Source organism: Frankliniella occidentalis, unplaced genomic scaffold (assembly GCF_000697945.3).
Source record: "Frankliniella occidentalis isolate FOCC.00 unplaced genomic scaffold, Focc_3.1 Scaffold116, whole genome shotgun sequence".
NCBI classification, from domain to species: domain Eukaryota; kingdom Metazoa; phylum Arthropoda; class Insecta; order Thysanoptera; family Thripidae; genus Frankliniella; species Frankliniella occidentalis.
Genome location: NW_026267244.1, coordinates 159741 through 176935, shown reverse-complemented (window position 1 = coordinate 176935; position 17195 = coordinate 159741). Strand labels below are relative to the sequence as shown.

General features: G+C 52.1%; 4 protein-coding genes across 6 annotated transcripts in view; 3 read left to right on the top strand and 1 right to left on the bottom strand.

The window, feature by feature from the left end:
* Positions 1-5103, bottom strand: part of LOC113207969 (histone acetyltransferase KAT7) — a 27021-nt gene extending 21918 nt beyond the window's left edge. Inside the window, exons 1-7 of one of the 2 annotated variants that reach the window (XM_026424762.2) lie at positions 4943-5103; positions 3493-4705; positions 3140-3390; positions 2929-3048; positions 2628-2843; positions 2308-2534; positions 2035-2221 (exon numbers count right to left, since the gene is read on the bottom strand). In XM_026424762.2, the coding sequence (XP_026280547.1) occupies positions 2035-2221; positions 2308-2534; positions 2628-2843; positions 2929-3048; positions 3140-3390; positions 3493-4705; positions 4943-4960 (2232 nt within the window). In that variant the 5' untranslated portion in view covers positions 4961-5103. The remainder of the gene's footprint in view (positions 1-2034; positions 2222-2307; positions 2535-2627; positions 2844-2928; positions 3049-3139; positions 3391-3492; positions 4706-4942) is intronic. The other variant, XM_026424761.2, reaches the window with a different exon arrangement.
* A 25-nt stretch (positions 5104-5128) lies between these two features.
* LOC113207970 (trafficking protein particle complex subunit 4) lies at positions 5129-6327 on the top strand. Its single transcript, XM_026424763.2, has 4 exons — positions 5129-5445; positions 5576-5699; positions 5797-5960; positions 6049-6327. Exons 1-4 carry the CDS (start codon positions 5271-5273, stop codon positions 6246-6248), a joined length of 663 nt encoding a protein of 220 aa, XP_026280548.1. The 5' UTR covers positions 5129-5270; the 3' UTR covers positions 6249-6327.
* Positions 6328-6591: 264 nt separating this feature from the next.
* On the top strand, positions 6592-8238 carry LOC113207968 (splicing factor 3B subunit 6). The gene is made up of 4 exons (XM_026424760.2): positions 6592-6809; positions 7282-7400; positions 7478-7607; positions 7686-8238. The coding sequence occupies exons 1-4, from the start codon at positions 6780-6782 to the stop codon at positions 7779-7781; spliced, it is 375 nt and encodes a 124-aa protein (XP_026280545.1). The 5' UTR covers positions 6592-6779; the 3' UTR covers positions 7782-8238.
* A 788-nt stretch (positions 8239-9026) lies between these two features.
* Positions 9027-17195, top strand: part of LOC113207971 (solute carrier organic anion transporter family member 74D) — a 58264-nt gene continuing 50095 nt past the window's right edge. The window contains exon 1 of one of the 2 annotated variants that reach the window (XM_052270301.1): positions 9027-9312. The gene's annotated coding sequence lies outside the window, so the exon portion shown is untranslated. Of the gene's footprint in view, positions 9313-10979; positions 11693-17195 lie in introns of those variants that run through there. The other variant, XM_026424764.2, reaches the window with a different exon arrangement.

Genomic DNA, 17195 nt, shown 5'->3' with positions numbered 1-17195 from the left:
GGGGCGGGGCGTGTGGTGGGGCGCGGCGCGGCGGCCGAGCGGCCCGCGGTCACCTTTGATGCGGTCCCGATCAGCCGCGTTCAGGGGTGGCGCGGACAGTCGGGGCAGAGTGCTACAGCCAGGGCGGCCGTGTGGCCACCCTACACAACGTGCTCCCAGACAGACAGACGGACTAGGGACAGGCTCCGCTCCCTCTCCTGTCCCGCACGGAAGGGACCCTCCTGTGTGTATCGGGATCAGGGCTGCTCTGATACACTTCATCCAGGAAGAAAAGAACGCCGTCGCCCAGCCCATCCCAAAGGGGGGGCTGGGTACAGGGGGAGACGGAGGGTGGAGGGCGCGGTCGCGGCCGGAAGTCGAGACACTTTGTGTATCGCCCTGGCCTCCGCAGTCTGCCCGCCGATCGCCCGGAGCGGAGCGGGACGACGTCGAGATGACGCGCAGACAGAGGAAGCGGCGCGAATAATCACAGATGTGTATCGAGGAGGACGGCGGCGGTCGTGACGCCGCAGCAGCCCGTCAGGGAGTCGCCGCCCACGCCCCCAGTCACATCCGTTCCAAACTCACCACGTGTTCAGCGCTGGCCGCGCCCCGGCCGCCCACCACCACCCCGCTGCACTCGCGGCGTGGCCTAGCGTGGCGACTTTAACATCTGCTTCATCTGCAGCGCGGGGCGGGGCGCGGGGCGGGCGCGGGGCCCTGTCCGCAACGCCCCGCAACCCCTCCTCGCCCGCCACCCCCGGCCGCGCCATGCTTTGCTATCGAGCGCCCTACTCTCGCCCGGGCCCCGCCCGCCCGCGGCCCCCAACGGGGTCCTTTCCGAGGTCCTCTAAACGCGCTGCCCCCGCGCAGCGCCAACCCCTGGGCCCGCCGCTCCGGTATAGACCCACCGGACCAACCCAGTAAGGCTGACCGGGGTAGACAAAAAGAAACCGGCGCCACATCCACGCCACGCCCTCCCCGACCCCCTGCCGGACCCAAGGGGGCGCACGAGCTGCCGCAGTGCGGACCTCAGGACCCTCCTGGAGGGCGCGGCGGCGGCGCCCGGCCCACACCGAGGAGACCACGGCGGCGAACAAAGCTGGGCGGGGCGGGTGGGTACTTCGATGGCCTGCAGGACGGGTACGCTGCTGAGCAGATGGTGTCCCTCCACCCCCGCACGCGAGGCCGCCGGCGTGGCGGGGCGCGGCGGCAGGACCAAAGCCCTCCCGGCACGTGGAGGACGCGTGGCGGGTGGCGGGCCGCGGCCGGCGAGGTAAGGATGCGCAGTGCGGCGGCCAGCGCCACGCCCCGCCGCGCCGCCACCACGCCCAGGACGAGGAGGCGGCACGGCGACGGCCGGGTGCTGCGCTCTGTGAGCAAAGTCGGGAATCACCTGCGCCGGCAGCCCGTCCGTGGACCCCTACCCGCCGTATCCACACGCCGCACGGGCGGGGCACAGGGGGCGTCCGCAAAGCACGAGAGCTGACAACCACGATCACGAACAGCGAGGCCGATTTTCACAGAACCGTCACAATATACGTTAATGTGGAATGGCATCCAAATCGAGATACAATTTCGACAAAAACATGACCATTTTGAGGTGACCGTGATGTTGACGCAGATTGGCCCTCGTATTGACTTTTGTGTACTTTGGGTAATACTGGGGCATTTACTACAACGCGGCTGGGCCCATGTCAGGATCAATAAAAAAGATACAAACATACCCATTGAGAGTGGGTCGAAGAAAAATACCCAATTTGTTCTTCATTTCATGAATGAAGGCACTGGGTAAATTAAGAAGTACAATGCTGAATTCTGATTTATGGGAATAAAGTGGTGGGGGGTGAAAAGATGGAATGACTGCTTATTGTCACATGTTACAGATGGGTAGTGTTGTGGAACCTAAAACATTCTGTTGAAAAGAGAAGAGAGGCCAAGTCCTAAAAAATTCCAAAGATTGATCTACCTCGGCCCAACCCTGTTTGCCAGCAAGAAGCAAGACTCAATATCTTCTTTCAAACAATATCCATTGTAATAAAAATTTTCACTTACCTTACTGAAGTAGCCCACAGTATGACATCCATCTCCATCATTTAAAGTCATAACATAGAAGAGGAATGGTTCAACATCATAATATAATGTTTTGTGGTCAAGGAAGAATTTTGCAAGAAGGCACAGGTTTTGACAATACAGTTTGTACCTTTTTCCATCAACTTCCCAAACAGAAAGTTTGTCTTTCCTATAAAAATAAAATACCAATTTCAGGAAAAAGCTGCAATAAAAAACATACCCCTAATAATCTATCTAAATTAAAATGACCCTTACCTGTACACTTCTTTGCCTGGTGGGTGTCTCCACACACACTTCACAGCATGCCTTTTGAGAATTGTACAACTCTTCATATACCGGAGGCAAAATTCACAGAGATACAATTTTGGTAGGCGCGCATAGTCATCAGGATAAGGGCTTTGATACCACACCTCCATTTCATGCTTGCCCATTTCAATATACTTAGTACCCTTTGTAAATGGGAGACTTTTCAAATCTTCCTCCTAAATAATAATTTTAAAAATATATACGTGCAGACACATATTCAAGAAAGCTTACACATAAGACTTGAAAAAAATAAAGTAAATAATACGTACAAGTTTCTGGCTGGTCATAGCTTGAGCCTCCTGAAAGAGTTGTATATCATACATAGGAGCAACACCTTTGAGTTTTGGCTCTCTTTGTCCCGAATCTTCGTCGGGCTCTTCTTCACTACTACTGCTGCTACTTCCACTGCCACTACCAGAGTCACTACCACTACTACTATTCTTCCGTTTCTTGCGTTTTTTATCCTTGTCCCTCATTTCTTTTACCTGCAACGTCAATAAAGTTGTAGAAACTGGCACCATCATTCTGACTATTATCCTTTCCTGATTATTTAATTCATGTGAGTCTCACCTTCAACATATAATTGCGCTGATCTAAAGACTGATGAGTTTTGGGAGATTTCCTCTCCATAATAGCAGCAAGAAGTCTTTGTCTTTCTTCATTTCGTTTCACTCTTTCAGTATAGGCAGCCTGAGAAAAAAAAGAAAATATTATAGGACATTGAACAATTCTCAGGCAAGACCTATTCTGTAAGACAAGTATTTGGTCAGAAGTCACTTACTTTACACTCTTCAGGTGTCTTGTTATGATATAATGGACAAGCTTCTATGATGTAATGTTTCTCATAATCTCCACTGAGATGACCTTTAGAATCACAACCTTCGTATGGGCATTTCCTTTCCTCCTCAGGTATGATTTTTGCACCACATTCAGAATGTGGAACGCCCATTCCTTTTCCTTTTGTTTTACGCGGAGGTGCTTTGGTGTTGGTGTTCTTCTTTCCTGGAGTTTTTGATAATCCTGCTTTACCCTCTAAGGAAGCACATAAAATATATTAGTTGCAAATTACATCATAAGCATATTACAAACATTTAATATGTATACTTTAAGATATTTTTAACTGGAAGGGCTTACCTGTTTCTGAATCTGAATCACTTCCTAACGCTGATTTCCCAATTAAATGTTTACTTCGTCGAGCATTGTTTGTTGCTGATCTTGTAACTTTCCTTATTGGTGGAGCCTCTGTTTTGGACTTCTCAGGAGATGACTTGTTAGACTGAGACAAATCAGCTTCACTTTCAGACCCTGCTCTTATTGAGTCCCCTCCAGGAGTTGGACCCAAATTCGAGTTAGAATTTGAATTAGAATTTGATGGTGTTGGTGGGGTAGATTGCTTAGTATTCTTTGCATTTCGTGCCTGGGAACGAACTGGAGTGGCGGGTGATTTCTTTGGTGGCCGGCCAGGCCCTTTCTTTACAGGTGTTGTAGGAGTTGTTTTATTAGCAGCCGAAGTAGATTCCGCACTTGATTCACTATCGGAGCTACTAGAAGAACCTGACGATGATCCTGACCCAGATGAACCGGAAGTTGCAGGAGATTTATCCGAGGCACCACCAGACTCTTTCTTCTGTTTTCCTTTCTGGTTTAAGGCAGCAGATACCTTGTTGGCCAAACTCTTGGGTGGCACAGTTTTTGATGGAGTGGATGGACCATCACTCTCACTACTATTATCTGGACTAAAGATACTTTTGTTTTTTTTGTCTACCTGTTTGCTGGCATTAGCTTTAGAAGCAGTGGACGTATCTTTAGGCGGTGCATTTTTTGCTGTAGAATTTGCCTTTCCCACGTTTGCTTTAGTTTGTGCAGACTTGGCTGGTGGTTTTGTTTGTCTTTGTTGAGGAGTTACAGTAGCTGAAACTTTAGGCTTAGCAGGGGCTTTACGTTTGGCTGCTGCTTTAGATGGGACATCATCATCATCTGAAGTATAAACCTGATTTGCTTTCTGTGCCCCTGCTCTAGTTTTAGTGGCCTTTTTGGCATTTTCGACATTATCTGTTGCTGAAGTTCCGGGAGCTTCAGGTTTGGAGTTGGATTTGGATGCCACTGGCGCAGATGAGGTATTAGAATTTGATGACGTACTGGCAGCATTCTGTGATGCCTTCTTCTTAACATTAGTTTTGCGGGTGTCAGAATCTGTTGAGCGACCACCACTTTTTGCAGCACTGCCTTGGGATGCTGAAGAGTTTTCAGAGTCTGAAGAACTTGAATCAGTTCCAGAGGATGAAGACGAATTAGAAGAACTTGAAGAACTGCTACTCCCTGATGTTGATTCTGAGCTTGTAGTGGGCTAAATTAGGACAAAAGTACAAAGCAGATGTTAAATTTGATAAAAAATACTCAAATGAAGTAGAGAGTTATTATCATTAAAATAACGAGAGTACAAGAGATTATCATTAATTAAAATTATTAAATGAGCAAAGTGGGCCCAAATATTTTGTAAATATGGTACGCTTTAACCTCAAAGTGTCGAAAAAGAGTCACAGCTCACGGAGACAACACAAAACCAACGATGAAAATCACCAACCTTTTTTCTTGGAGTCATAATTAAAAGTTTAGAGTGAAACTCAGTCAAATTATAAAAAGATAAAAGTTAAATATTAGGCGAAATTCGGTAGCATTTCTCGTTTGCCTCTCTTTTGTATGTCAATACGACGCCATCTTTGCCACACGACGCCTTGTAGACTTCGCACCACATTTCCTTTGCCGTCTGTCAACTTGACTGCCCAGCATCCTGCCCTAACCTCCGTAATTGTGACATTTTATCAGATTTCAAAACAAACTTGTGATCTTGTTTCGCTCAAACTTAAGAGCTTTTTGTTTGTCGCATTGCACACCATTCCGGAAAAAAAAATATGGTGATTTATAGTGTTTACATTGTCTCAAAGTCAGGGGGGCTCATTTTTAATTATGATCATAGTGTTCCAAAAATTGAAACTGAAAAGACTTACAGCTTTCCCCTGGAGCACAAACTCGTTTATCAAAATAAACAGATTGTTGTGGCTTTTGGACAAAGAAATGGCGTTATGGGTAAGCATGTTAACTTCTGTTCAATTACTTTTTCTGAGGTAGTTGACGACATCTCTTTCATTCATGTTTGAATGTGAACGTTTCTCAGCAGTTTTGTTCCGCTGATTCTAATTTTGAATCTGGTTTCCAGTTGGTCATGTTCTTCTTGGTGTTAATGGAGCCCCTGTCAATGGACGTACAATAGAAGACGAAAAGAATCCAAGAGATGCCTTTGAGGTCCTTGAAAATCCTGAGAACTATCCTATCAATCTCAAGTAAGCACATTTCAAATGATTCCCTTTTAAGTATTCTTGATCTCACTTTATTATTGTGAATCAGTTTCAATTAACTCATTGTTTTCTTCCTTGTTAGGTTTGGAAGGCCTAAAATGTCAACCAACGAAAAGATTTTTCTTGCAAGTATGTTTTACCCACTTTTTGCAATTGCTAGTCAGCTGAGTCCTCAACCAAGAACATCAGGTATTCAAAGCCTGGAGGCTGACACATTTCGTCTCTATTGTTTTCAGACTCTTACTGGTAATAACTTTTAGCCTTTTTCTGTTAAAATGCACTGTACCGTACTTTGTCATATTTTTCATAAATTATTTTTGTTGCTTCAATACAGGTGTCAAATTTATACTTATTGTGGAGCCTTCTCAGACAGGAGCTGACTTGTTACTGCATAGAATTTATGAACTTTATGCTGATTATGCCTTAAAAAATCCATTCTATTCTCTTGAAATGCCTATTCGCTGTGACCTCTTTGAGAGCAACCTTCAAAGTTTATTAGAACAGTCTGAAAAAGCAGGCATTAGTAGTGTTTAAATTAAGCTCTTTATAAAACTTGTTGTACATGTTTTTATTATACCACATTTTTTAATGAAATATATTGTTTATAAAGGTTTTTGAGGTTTTTTGGTTGTTTTTTTCCCTCTGGAACTTTGTTTATTAATGTACGTGGCTACAATTGCAAGAAACAAAATACTTAAAATTGTAGATCCTTTCCAGATGTGACAGAGTTTTTCAGAATTACAAATGTGTAATTTTGCGGTTAACTTTGAATTTCCCGCGCTAGTCTGACAAGCGAAAAGATCAGTGTAACCAACCTTAAAATACCTTATTCCACTGCTTCAAATATCACTAGTCAAAATTTCATGTGGACTATACTACAAGGCAGTGGAAAGTAACAACAACAACATCAACACATTTGTGTTGTGTTCTTGGTCTTGTCGTCGCATCTGCTTCACTGAACCGAATTTTACATTTATATTCTACTTCGTCTGTTATTACTGTCCTTGTGATTGATATTGACCTAATTACTTCAAACGCGGTCGGTAATCACTTCACTTTATAACCATGGCGATGCTCCAGCAACGACGTCAGAATGTAAGTTGTTCGCGTGTGGACGCTTTGTAAACGTTGGTTCGATGTCATTTCGTTTCTTATCGTTGTATTCATCTTTGCTGATGATGTTTGTGTGTAGATTCCTATATTTATTTCCTAGAAAATTATCTTAAATCTACACAAATTTTCGAGTTTCATATCAACATAACCTCTAACTATGCCTTTCCCTAGTGCTATCTTCCCACTTCGTTAGAAATTATTGGGAAATGAATTATAAGAGCATGAAATGTTCAAGCTTTGATGGTTTTTGTCATATTTAATCAGATATCAAGCTACACTTGCCGTTATTAGACTAACACACTGACTGCTCAGATGGAATTTGGTACTTTGCGAAACATGATCGCATTTGGTTAAACCACTATTACTAAATTACTATTTTGGGAGTTAGCCAAATTTGGCTTTAGAATACTCCCTTCTATGTAATCTTTTATCCAATTGTGTTGTCTGTTCCCAGGTCCGTCTGCCTCCTGAAGTTAATAGGGTTCTGTACATTCGCAACCTGCCTTACAAAATCACTGCAGAGGAAATGTATGATATATTTGGGAAGTATGGAGCTATTAGACAAATAAGAGTGTAAGTATTTGTCTCAATTAATGTTTCCATTCAATTTATTAGTTTCATGCTCATATTCTGTGTATTCATTTGTACAGAGGAAATACACCTGAAACCAAGGGAACAGCATTTGTTGTCTATGAAGATATATTTGATGCCAAAAATGCTTGTGATCATCTTTCTGGTTTCAACGTCTGCAACCGTTACCTAGTCGTCTTATATTATCAGGTATTTTCATGTCTTGCTCTTACCCTTGTTTTTGTTAATTTCTGGGACTATTATTTACTGTTTTTATCTTTCTTTCAGGCCAACAAGGCGTTTAAGAGAGTAGATGTTGATAAGAAGAAGGAAGAAATCGAGAAAATGAAAACTAAATTTGGGCTGAACGATGAGAAGAAATAAATTTGTTTAGGCTTCTATTTATCTTATCGTTTGACTTTCTCTTCATTCATTAAATTGAGCAGTACCAACCAGACAATGCAATCTATTTCCAGTGGAATTCCCCTTTGTGGATGTGGGTAGTATGTACCTGAAGAAGTTGTGTGTGCATTATCATGTGAAGAAATTTAATATGATAAAGATTTTTGATGAAGAAACATCTGCTACCCTTTCCTGGATTGTCTAGTTTAAAGAAGCTGAGTTGTAAATATTATTTGAAATAGGAAATATGATAAACATTGTTACAAACTCCATTTCATTTCCTCTCTGGAAAGATGATGTAGTAAAAGCATTACAAAAGTGTGTCCTCATTGAAATATTGCTTCAGCAAATTTGTAAGATCTCAAGACTCCAATTTCCATGTTGTTTTGGCTAGCGTAAGTGAATATCTATCTAATAAAATATCTTTTTACACTATTAACCCCATGTCAATTAATTGAAATATGAGATTGAATTTGATTTGCATTGTTGCAGAACCTTCCTATGTTAACAAATGTGCATGACCCTTTACTTTATTTAAATCAAAGTTGTGGCCTTAGTCCCGGTGGTTCAGGTTTGAGCAGAATCCCATGTTTTATCCAAAGGAAAACATTTTTGTTACACTAATATCATTGTAATCTCTTATTGCCCTGCAAGATCAACATTTTTCACAGATGAAAAAGAGATGTAAAAAAAGAAAAGAGTGACACACCTCAGTGATGTCATTGCGACTGCTCTTTGTGACAACGTTTTCGAAGGGTTGTCTGTCAAATGCCTTGTAAATCTAGCACCTGTCGGATGTAGTGTATCTTCACACCCATAACGAGGTATGTACCGGGTGTAAGAGAGACGGCATCGCTGTATGTAGGCCGTAGGCCCCCTGCGATCAGCGGGTAGGCAAGCCCGCATACCCCGACGTCGTCTACTGGAGGTTTTATGTTTCACACACCGCTCGCCATCAGATAAGGTGATTCTGTTGTTCTCGCCTTCACCCTGGCCAGGCCTAGTCTGAGGGGGGCGGCGTTGCCGGCCAGGGTGGGGCGTAAGCGGGTGTAAGTCTGCGTAAGGGTCGATACGCCCTAGGCGGGCGCGGGGGCGCAGCGCTCCCGCGGGTGCGAGGGGGGTGGGGTGGGGGCTGCCACCCCCGAGACGGGCCCGCCCCGCACGGCTCCTGCGCAGGACCCGAGCAGGCCGAGCAGGCCGCGAGCGTGGAGGGGGAGGCCAGCAGTTGTGCCCTGCCCGGCACACCCGGCTCTCCGTTCGGCCCGTCCCCATCCTGTCGGTCCTGTCCGGCTCCGCCGCCCGGCCCCCGGCACGCGTTCAAGGTTGTCCGCCCGAACACTTTCGCTTTCCGAACCGTCGACGCCGTCCTCGACCCGCCCGCTCGGCTTAGGGCCGAACTCGACTCGGGCTCTCGCCGACATGTCGTGGTGCGACGCGGCCTAGGGGGCGTGGAGGAGGGACACGCAGACTCGACGAGCGGGGGCTCCGCCAGCACCGCCGGCATCCGATAGAGGTAGGCCAATTGTTTTGACCTTGCCTGACCTTTAAAAAAAATGGTCGAAAGTCGCGCGGCCCGGGCCCGGCCCTCTGCTGCTGTTCGTGGCTCATTGACTGGCGGCAGAACCAGTCCGGTTCCGGGCAGTGAAACTGTACGCCCCGCCGGCCCCGCCGCGCCCCGCCCGCGCCAGGACAATCGCGGGGAAGTTCGGGCCTGGCGCGGAAGGCGCGCCTCGGGCCGGCTGGGCGAGAGCGGGCTGAATTTCTGTTTTGACGTTTCATTCCCTCGGTACATATTCGCCTGGTTCGCGTCTATTTACATCGCGTGGGTTCCGGCGGGGGCCGCGGGAGGGCGCTCGCTGCGCCCACCCCCTCCCGCCTTGACGCAGTGTCACCAACGCGAGGGGCTTTCCCCCGCAACCAGAAACAAAATAAATTTCTGTCGGTGGAAGCCCACTCGGTTATGTTGCACGGAGGTTGCTATTTTTCTTTTCTAGGTCTGATTCGTGAGCACCGGCCTACCTGGCGTAGGTCAAGGACAGGTAGTGTGCCGCCCTCCGATTTGGTGTTGGCGGCGCCAACTTCGAAAGCTTCGCTGTACTGTACGACTGTACGTACCGGGCGTCCAGGACAGGCTAAGACATTGCAGTACGTTGTGTTGCCTATACAGGGGCTGCAGGCACGGGGCGGTTGTTGTTGGAGTGGCAGCTCCCCAACCACTACACCGTACACTTACTGTCAGCTGTCAAAAATGTTAAATGTAATGACAAGACCATACGCCTGTGTTTTGAAAATTACCTATATGCAATGCTGGCACGTTTGACAAATGTCCTCGTGCAAGAGGCCTCCATCATGCCTGTTGAGGTTTCGGTGTCTCACCGCCCAATCTGTTAGCCTGTAAAGGTGCGAAGTTTTCAAAATCAACCGGCTCTCTCGTTTCTAAAACGTGTTGTACATGCATTGCCTCATGACGTTTGTTTTCTATTTGACATTTTTACAACTGTTTTGTTCTCTGGATCGCGGTTAAGCTTACCTTAAGAAAACTCTCTCACCTACCAAACAAGGTGCTCTTAGTTTTTGCGCTGAAATTTAGTTTATTCCATTGGGTAAGTTCTCATACCGCGTTCCCATGCAGGACAAGCTCAAGCTCAGATCAGCGTGACGTCAATTTCATGATTCTACCCACAGTTTTTGTTCCTCAGAGCAAACTTTTCTATCTCAGCTTATGGACGGCAAATCCGTTGTTCGCACAGAAAATATTTTACTACGATAGTGGACACAGTTGTCTGAGTAAAAACCAGTCGATGCATAGTCTATCCCAGAGATAATTAAAAGTTAGCTCGACTTATTTTTCACGTGCTCGGTGGTTCACGGAAGGTTGAACAACACTTGATTGTCTTGTCACCTCCCTTCCCCGCAAAACTGCGCATGTCCAGAGGCACACGGTATGCCAGCTGGTGGCCGCAGGTACCAGGTACTATCCATGCGGCCACCCACCCATGAGGCCTGGGGGGAGGGGGCCCGGAGGGGGGCAGGCACCAAGCCGGCTTGCTCGTGGCCCCCATGGCCCCGGCCGGCCCCATGGCCCGGCCCCGGCCCCATGGCTGTGCCGGCTCTGCCCCCCTCCCGAGCCCGGCCAGTCCACCAGCCGGCTCAATCGAAACACTTGAATTGTTGATCAGTTTTGTGCCGCCGCCCGTCCCAGCAGCGCCAGCAGCGCGCCGTCCCGTCCCGTCCCGTCCCGCGAGCAGAGCCGCCGCCGCCGGCCGCCGCCGCGCAACGCAACGAGGAGCAACGCGAGGCAACGCGCCCCCCGCTCAGGCCATACGCCGCTTCAGGCCCGCGCCCACCGCGCCTCCCGCGGTGCCGCCCGCTCCGCCCCGGCCCGGCCCCTCGGCTCCACTCGGCGCGGCTCGGCTCGGCCCGGACACCGGCTCGGCTGGGCCCCAGCCTTCCCCGTCCTGCTCTTTTACTCGCAGAGCAGAGCGGAGGGCCCCTGGCTCTCCTCGCAGAGCATCGCCTTGTCGGCACCGCCTGGCCGCCGCCCTGCCTCGCCCGCCGCCGCGCGCACCGCCGCACCGCCTCTCCGCCGCCTCCGTCCTCCCATCCTGTTCCCCGCCCCGACGCCAGGACGGACGCCAGGACGACGCCGGCACACGGCGACTCGACGCCGGTTGCGCACCCCGGCGAGGCCGCTGTAGGGGTTCACCAGTGCCGCCGGACAGGGTGCAAGGGACTACCTGCCTCCAGGACGCGCGCGGGGGAGGACGTGCAGTGTGTGACGATCGACGGTGTCCTGGATTTAACCGCGCCCTTCGCTATGGGTCCCGAGTGATCGTCCCGAGCTCCCAGACACCAGCCCTGCGGCAGCACCCGCTCGTCATCCTCAGAAACAGGTACATAACGCCATGTTTGTTTTTATCTTTGTGTGAGTCTCTGTCCGTCCGTCCGTGTGGCTCTCCGTCCGCCGGCCCGTCTGCCCGTCTGCTCATGTGTGAGTGTGTGTTTGTGTGTGCGTGCGTGTGTGAGGGAAGGGAAGGCTTCCACCCGTTTTACTTTCGTTGGGCGTCGCGGTGCAGCAGTCGTCTCGTCGCATTCATGCGGCTGCGTGCATCGCGGGGCGTGGTGGGGCAGGGGCGGGGCGGGGCGGGGTGCGGTGGTGACTAGTGCTTCCTCTTCGCGAGGCGTTCGTCCCGACAGGTACGAGTGGGGCTCAACTGCTGCTTGCACCTCCACTCGCGCACCGCGAGCGCGCGAGCTGTCGGGGAAAGTGGTTTGATGGGAGGCTTCCATCGGCGGCCCCCTCAGCACCCCTTGGTACCTCCACCGGCAGTGGTACCGGCATCACTCGCACACCTGCTGTCCTGGACGAGCTGTGTGATGCCAACTAGGCGCGGAGAGAGAGGCTAGACATTCGAGCGCCAAAACGGCCGCCCCCACCTGCCAACCGGAATACACCGCGCAGGTGCGTCCTCCCCGTCCACCACCCCTCCTAGGCGCAGTCTGCGCAGGCGGCGGCTGCCTTCCAGCTGACGGCTGTCGCTCTGTAACGATGTCGTCCAGAGCGACGGCAGCAGCAGGGCCCCATATCGGGAGCTAGCCGACCAGCCTGCCTGCCGTAGGCCCCTTCGCCGTTAGCCGGCCGGGCGTTTGACATTTAGCAGGTCAGTGAGCGACACGGCACGGCGCGGTCTTACGTCACGGGGCAGGTGCTGCCCGGCGCTGCGCCGCCCGCCCGCACCCGCTATCTGTTTAGATAGGTCAGTGCGCAATAAAGCCGCGATAAAGGAAAACATCGCCGCGGAACGCAGCACAAGCCGGGTGGACCGCGAGGGCAGTTGAACCGGCGTGCCAAAGCCTCAGCTCCGGACGCGCGAGTCCTGCTCTCCTTCAAGGAGGGCGGGGCGCGGGGTGCTGCTCTCCGTCGTGTGAGACGGTCCTGCGCCTGCATCACGCCCTCCCCTTGGGCGTGGGCTGTGTGGAACGTTCCTGCCGAGCAGCCCGTCGTCGTGGCCGCGCCGCGCTCCCGTGGGCTGTGGGCTGGGCTGCACGTGGACGTGCATCCTGCGGACCCAAAGCCGGCAGGCTCCTTGCATGGGACGGGGGTCCGGGGGCCGACCCCGACCGCGCCGCCCAGCAAAGAGAAAGGAAAGGTGTACGAGCGTGTGTGTGTGTGTGAGTGCGTGCTTGCACGGGCGCGCGTGTGTGTGCGCGTGTTCGTGTGTGTAGCTCAGTGCTCGGCACCTGGCGTGTCGCTGCGCGGCGGCAGCGGCGGCGGGCACCGGAGGCCGGCGGCGGCGACACGCGGTGTGGTGGCCGCGGCCGGCCGGCCCCGCAGCCCCGCACGCCCCCTTGCTGCCCGCCCGCCGCCGGGCCCGCCGCGCGCGGCTGCGCACGCGTTGCCTACCCGCCGGGCGCCGGGCCGTTTGCTGCCGCCACCCGGGCGGGTCAGCCGTTATGCGTGGCGTCGTTGCGTGCCCGCCATGCGGGCTGCAGGGGGATGACGCCCACGCGTGTGCGCTGGAGCATCGCGCGCGAGGAGTAGCAGCCAGCAGCAGCAGCACCGTGCGTGCGTGCGTGCGTGTGGGTTCGTTGCGTTAGATGGAGTGGAGTGAAGGAGACAGCGAATGAGGGGGTGAGCAAGGAGCAGTGGGGGGCAGGCAGACTGGGGCCGGGCCGGCCGCACCGGCGACGGCGACGCGGACATCCCCCCACAACTTTGTCGTCTCGCCGCGGCCCACTCCAACCGGTCCAGCCCGGCCGGCCGGCCCGCCGCGGCGTGGCGTGGCGGGGTTTTGCCTTTGGGCCCGGCCGGCACTGTACGCCCGATGGCATTGGAATAATGAGGGCATAACGTTGCCGGGCGGGCCGGCGCGCCCCGAGCACCCTCCTCCCTCCTCGTCCTCCTTCTCCTCGTCCTCCTTCTCCTCGTCCTCCTCCTCCTACTCCACCTCCTCGTCTAGGCCGCCCCGCCCAGCGCCCGCCTCCTGGTCGCCGGCACCACCGGCTGGACGGTGTAGTGAAAGTGCTTCGTAGCGAAATGGAGGGGGTGCCGGCTGGGCGGCTTGTCCTGCGCCACCACCGCAGGCCTGACCGGCGCTAAATACCAGCAGGGAAGTGGGCCCCCGGGGGTTTTATAGACCATTTCACCCGCGTTACTCTCCGAGAATATAACACACACACGCCAGCAGACGATTTTGAGCAGAAGTTATTGATTACCACAGAAAATGTCACTTTTCCTCGTTTTATTCTATGGAGGACGATGTCCGAAATGTCACCTTCGTCGATAGTCTCGAGAAAGCGAGTCAGCTTCTGGGACTTTTGTTGTTTCGGAGTAACTCTGCTGAAACGGTCTATTGGGCCGCAGAAGGAGCCACGGCGTGACGCGAGGCCCCACGGGTCCCCCGCGGCAGGGGTCAGCCGCAAGGACACGCGTCACACCCTCCTGATTGACAGAGTCCATCAAGGGTCCCGGCCGGCGGCAACGACCAGGAAGGGAGGCATAAGTAGCACAACGTGGCCCCTCCCCCCTCCCTCTCGCGACAGATTCGCAGACGCTTGCGAGGCCCTTGTCCCCCTCGTCCCCTCCCCGCGCCCTCGCGAATCTCTCCGCGGAGCCGGCCGGGGCCCACAGCCCTGCTCCCCGGGCTGCTTTCCGAGCTGCTCCCGCGGGCCGCGAGCCCCAAGGCCAAGGCCGCACCCGCGCTCTTCAATGAGGATCCCATCAGCAGGCATTAGGCCAATGGGGCTCGCCCCCCGCGCGACGCCCGGCCCGGACCCTACCTGGGTCCTGGGCGAGGAGCTCAGGGAGCCCCTCCAGAGCGTTGGGGCTTATGGGTGCGAGCTCAAGCATTTTTCCTGGGAATAAGTACAATATATTTCCACGTTTGTCAGCACCGCTCTAATGCTCTTCGCCCCTCGTTTCCTCTAAATGCCACTTGAATGGACATATAGAAAAACAGATTCTAGTTTATTTTTCCTTGTTTCAAGTAAATGCTGACCCAAGACCAAATTTACTCTTAAAACGAGCTGAACTCTTTCGAATAAGAGATAACTTGTTCCAAAGAGGGACAGGATTGACTTGTTTTAAGAGTGAAATTTATCTTGGGTCAGCATGCATTGGATACAAGAAACCATTTTTCTGGGTGAATGTCAGCAAAGCAATTAAAACAACACCCAGAGAAATGAGTACTTCATTCAACTAGCGAATTCTCTTGTTCCGGAATTTTTTTTCCTCAATGCAAGTCTCGTGAGTGGGGCTATGGCGCCTTACGGGCAGGTTGGGTCGGCACACCCGCAACACTGTGGTGTATTGCATTTACAGACGGTATGGTCAAGCAGTGCCCGCTTGTCGAATGACGAGAAAAATGAAAACTCCAGGCAACATGTTTTGATGAGGTTTACGGTACGACCCGAGCTTCCAGCCTCCCACCTGCAGCTGCATCTGTGAGGGGCGCTCATGTCAGGCGGTCAGGGGGCATCGCGGCCTTAGGCGACCCCCGCAGCTGCAAAACATCCATCGATATCCGCGTCCGCGCCTTATCCAGATACTGAGGCGGGAAGAGCGGCGAAAGCCGAGGGAGGGGCGGGGAGAAAGTGGGGAATAATCTCGTACTTGTAATACTTTCAAAGTGCGAAATATGCATAGGAATGCGGAGGAGGGATATGGGATGAGTAGGAGTAGGACGCCCGGGGGGAAGGGGGTACAGACAGGAAGGGGCAGGGGGGCACTCTGCTGCAAAAGCTCATCTTTTTCATCTGAAAGGCTTGAAAAGCGCAGCGAGTAACGATTAAACTGGCAGAGCTTGAGCCGCATAGGCCACGCAGTGCGCCGCGCTGCCGCCTGCACTGCACTAGCATGTGGGGCAGGTCATGGTCCGCCTGCCCGGCCCCCGGCCCGGCCGGTCGCCTCGCGCTTTGCGCAACGTTGTCGCGCAGCTCCGCGCCGCGCCGCCACTCTGCCAGGCCGTCCGCCACATTGAACCAGGTGCGGCGCACTCATTCATTAGACTCACACACTGCGCGCAATCGGGCGGGGCCAGCGGTGCCAGCGCCAGGCGCGATTGCAAAGCTTTGCAGGGCAAAACTGGGCAGCGGCAGTACATATTCGCGCGGTGGTTCGTTCGCATGAGTGCAGGCGAAAAAATAATGGCAATTGCATTTAAAGAAATGCTTTCAGAGCCGATTCCTACTATGATTCCGACGGCTTGGGGCAGTGCTATGGTTGCCACATGGCATGGGCTGCCCCATGTCTTCCCCACGACTCCTCCATGGCAGGCACGGCTCCATAGCGCGATCCTGAGAGGTGCTGTCTCAACCCGTCATGGCAAGGCCAACTACTACGCCCCCTGCCCCCTTCCTCCCATCGTCCTGCTCCTCTCCCCCCGCACCCTTCCTCTTTCCCACTCATTTTGCTCCTCCTCCTCTCCTCCCTGCCGTTCCTCTTCCGAACAACATCATCAAGAAAACAACAGTAACAAAAAGTATGGAGCGTCTGTCTCACACATGTGTCTTCCATATACTTGCTAGATGGTTCTTCTTCTTCTTCTTCTTCTTCTTCTTCTGCTTCTTCTTCTTCTTCTTCTTCTTCGTCTTCTTCTTCGTCTTCGTCTTCGTCTTCTTCGTCGTCTTCTTGAGGATTTTGGAAAGATTCCTCCACGCACGGGCTGTCTTTTTGATATATGGCAACAGGCGTCCGGTGACATCCGGGACATTCTATCTCTCTCCCTCTTTCCCTTTTCAGGCAGCATCACCCAAATCGACGGGTCCTAGCAACGTTGACCGATCTCGCCGCGACAATTCAACGTTGTCCGATCTCGCCCCGACGTTTCAACGTTGTCTGATCTCGCCGCGACGCTCCAACACTGTTCGATGTCCAATCCGGCCCGTTCCGAGTAAACGCATTTTGAAAGTTTGCGGCCCAAGGACAAATCAGTGGTTGATGTATGTTAAAAACAAAAAGTGTTACCTGATTCTACAGTTCTTTGCCAACACGGAGCAACAAAAAAGAAACCTATTTTGTTTAGTCTTTGCTTTGTGGTAGCGGGATTTCGTGAACCATGCATGCCTCGAGCGCGAAAAGTTGTACTATTATTACCGTAACCCTAGCCAAATTAATGGAGGAAAAACTTATGGAAACTATACGCACTGCTTGGGAATTCGAAAGGTTTGGTTTAGTTCTTGGTCTGGTGCGGGTTCCCTATCCATCCCTGACGATGGCGCCTTACCTTACGGGACGAGTGAGTAGGCAACCCGCCCGCACGTCTGAATAAAGAACAGCAGAACTAGGCCCGCGGGGTTTATCAGTCATCTGGTAGTAGGGAGGGGGGGGAGGGGCACGAAAAAGCCGTCTTGAAGGAAGGGGTAGTCAATCTGCTTTACAAAACCCTTGTGCGTAGG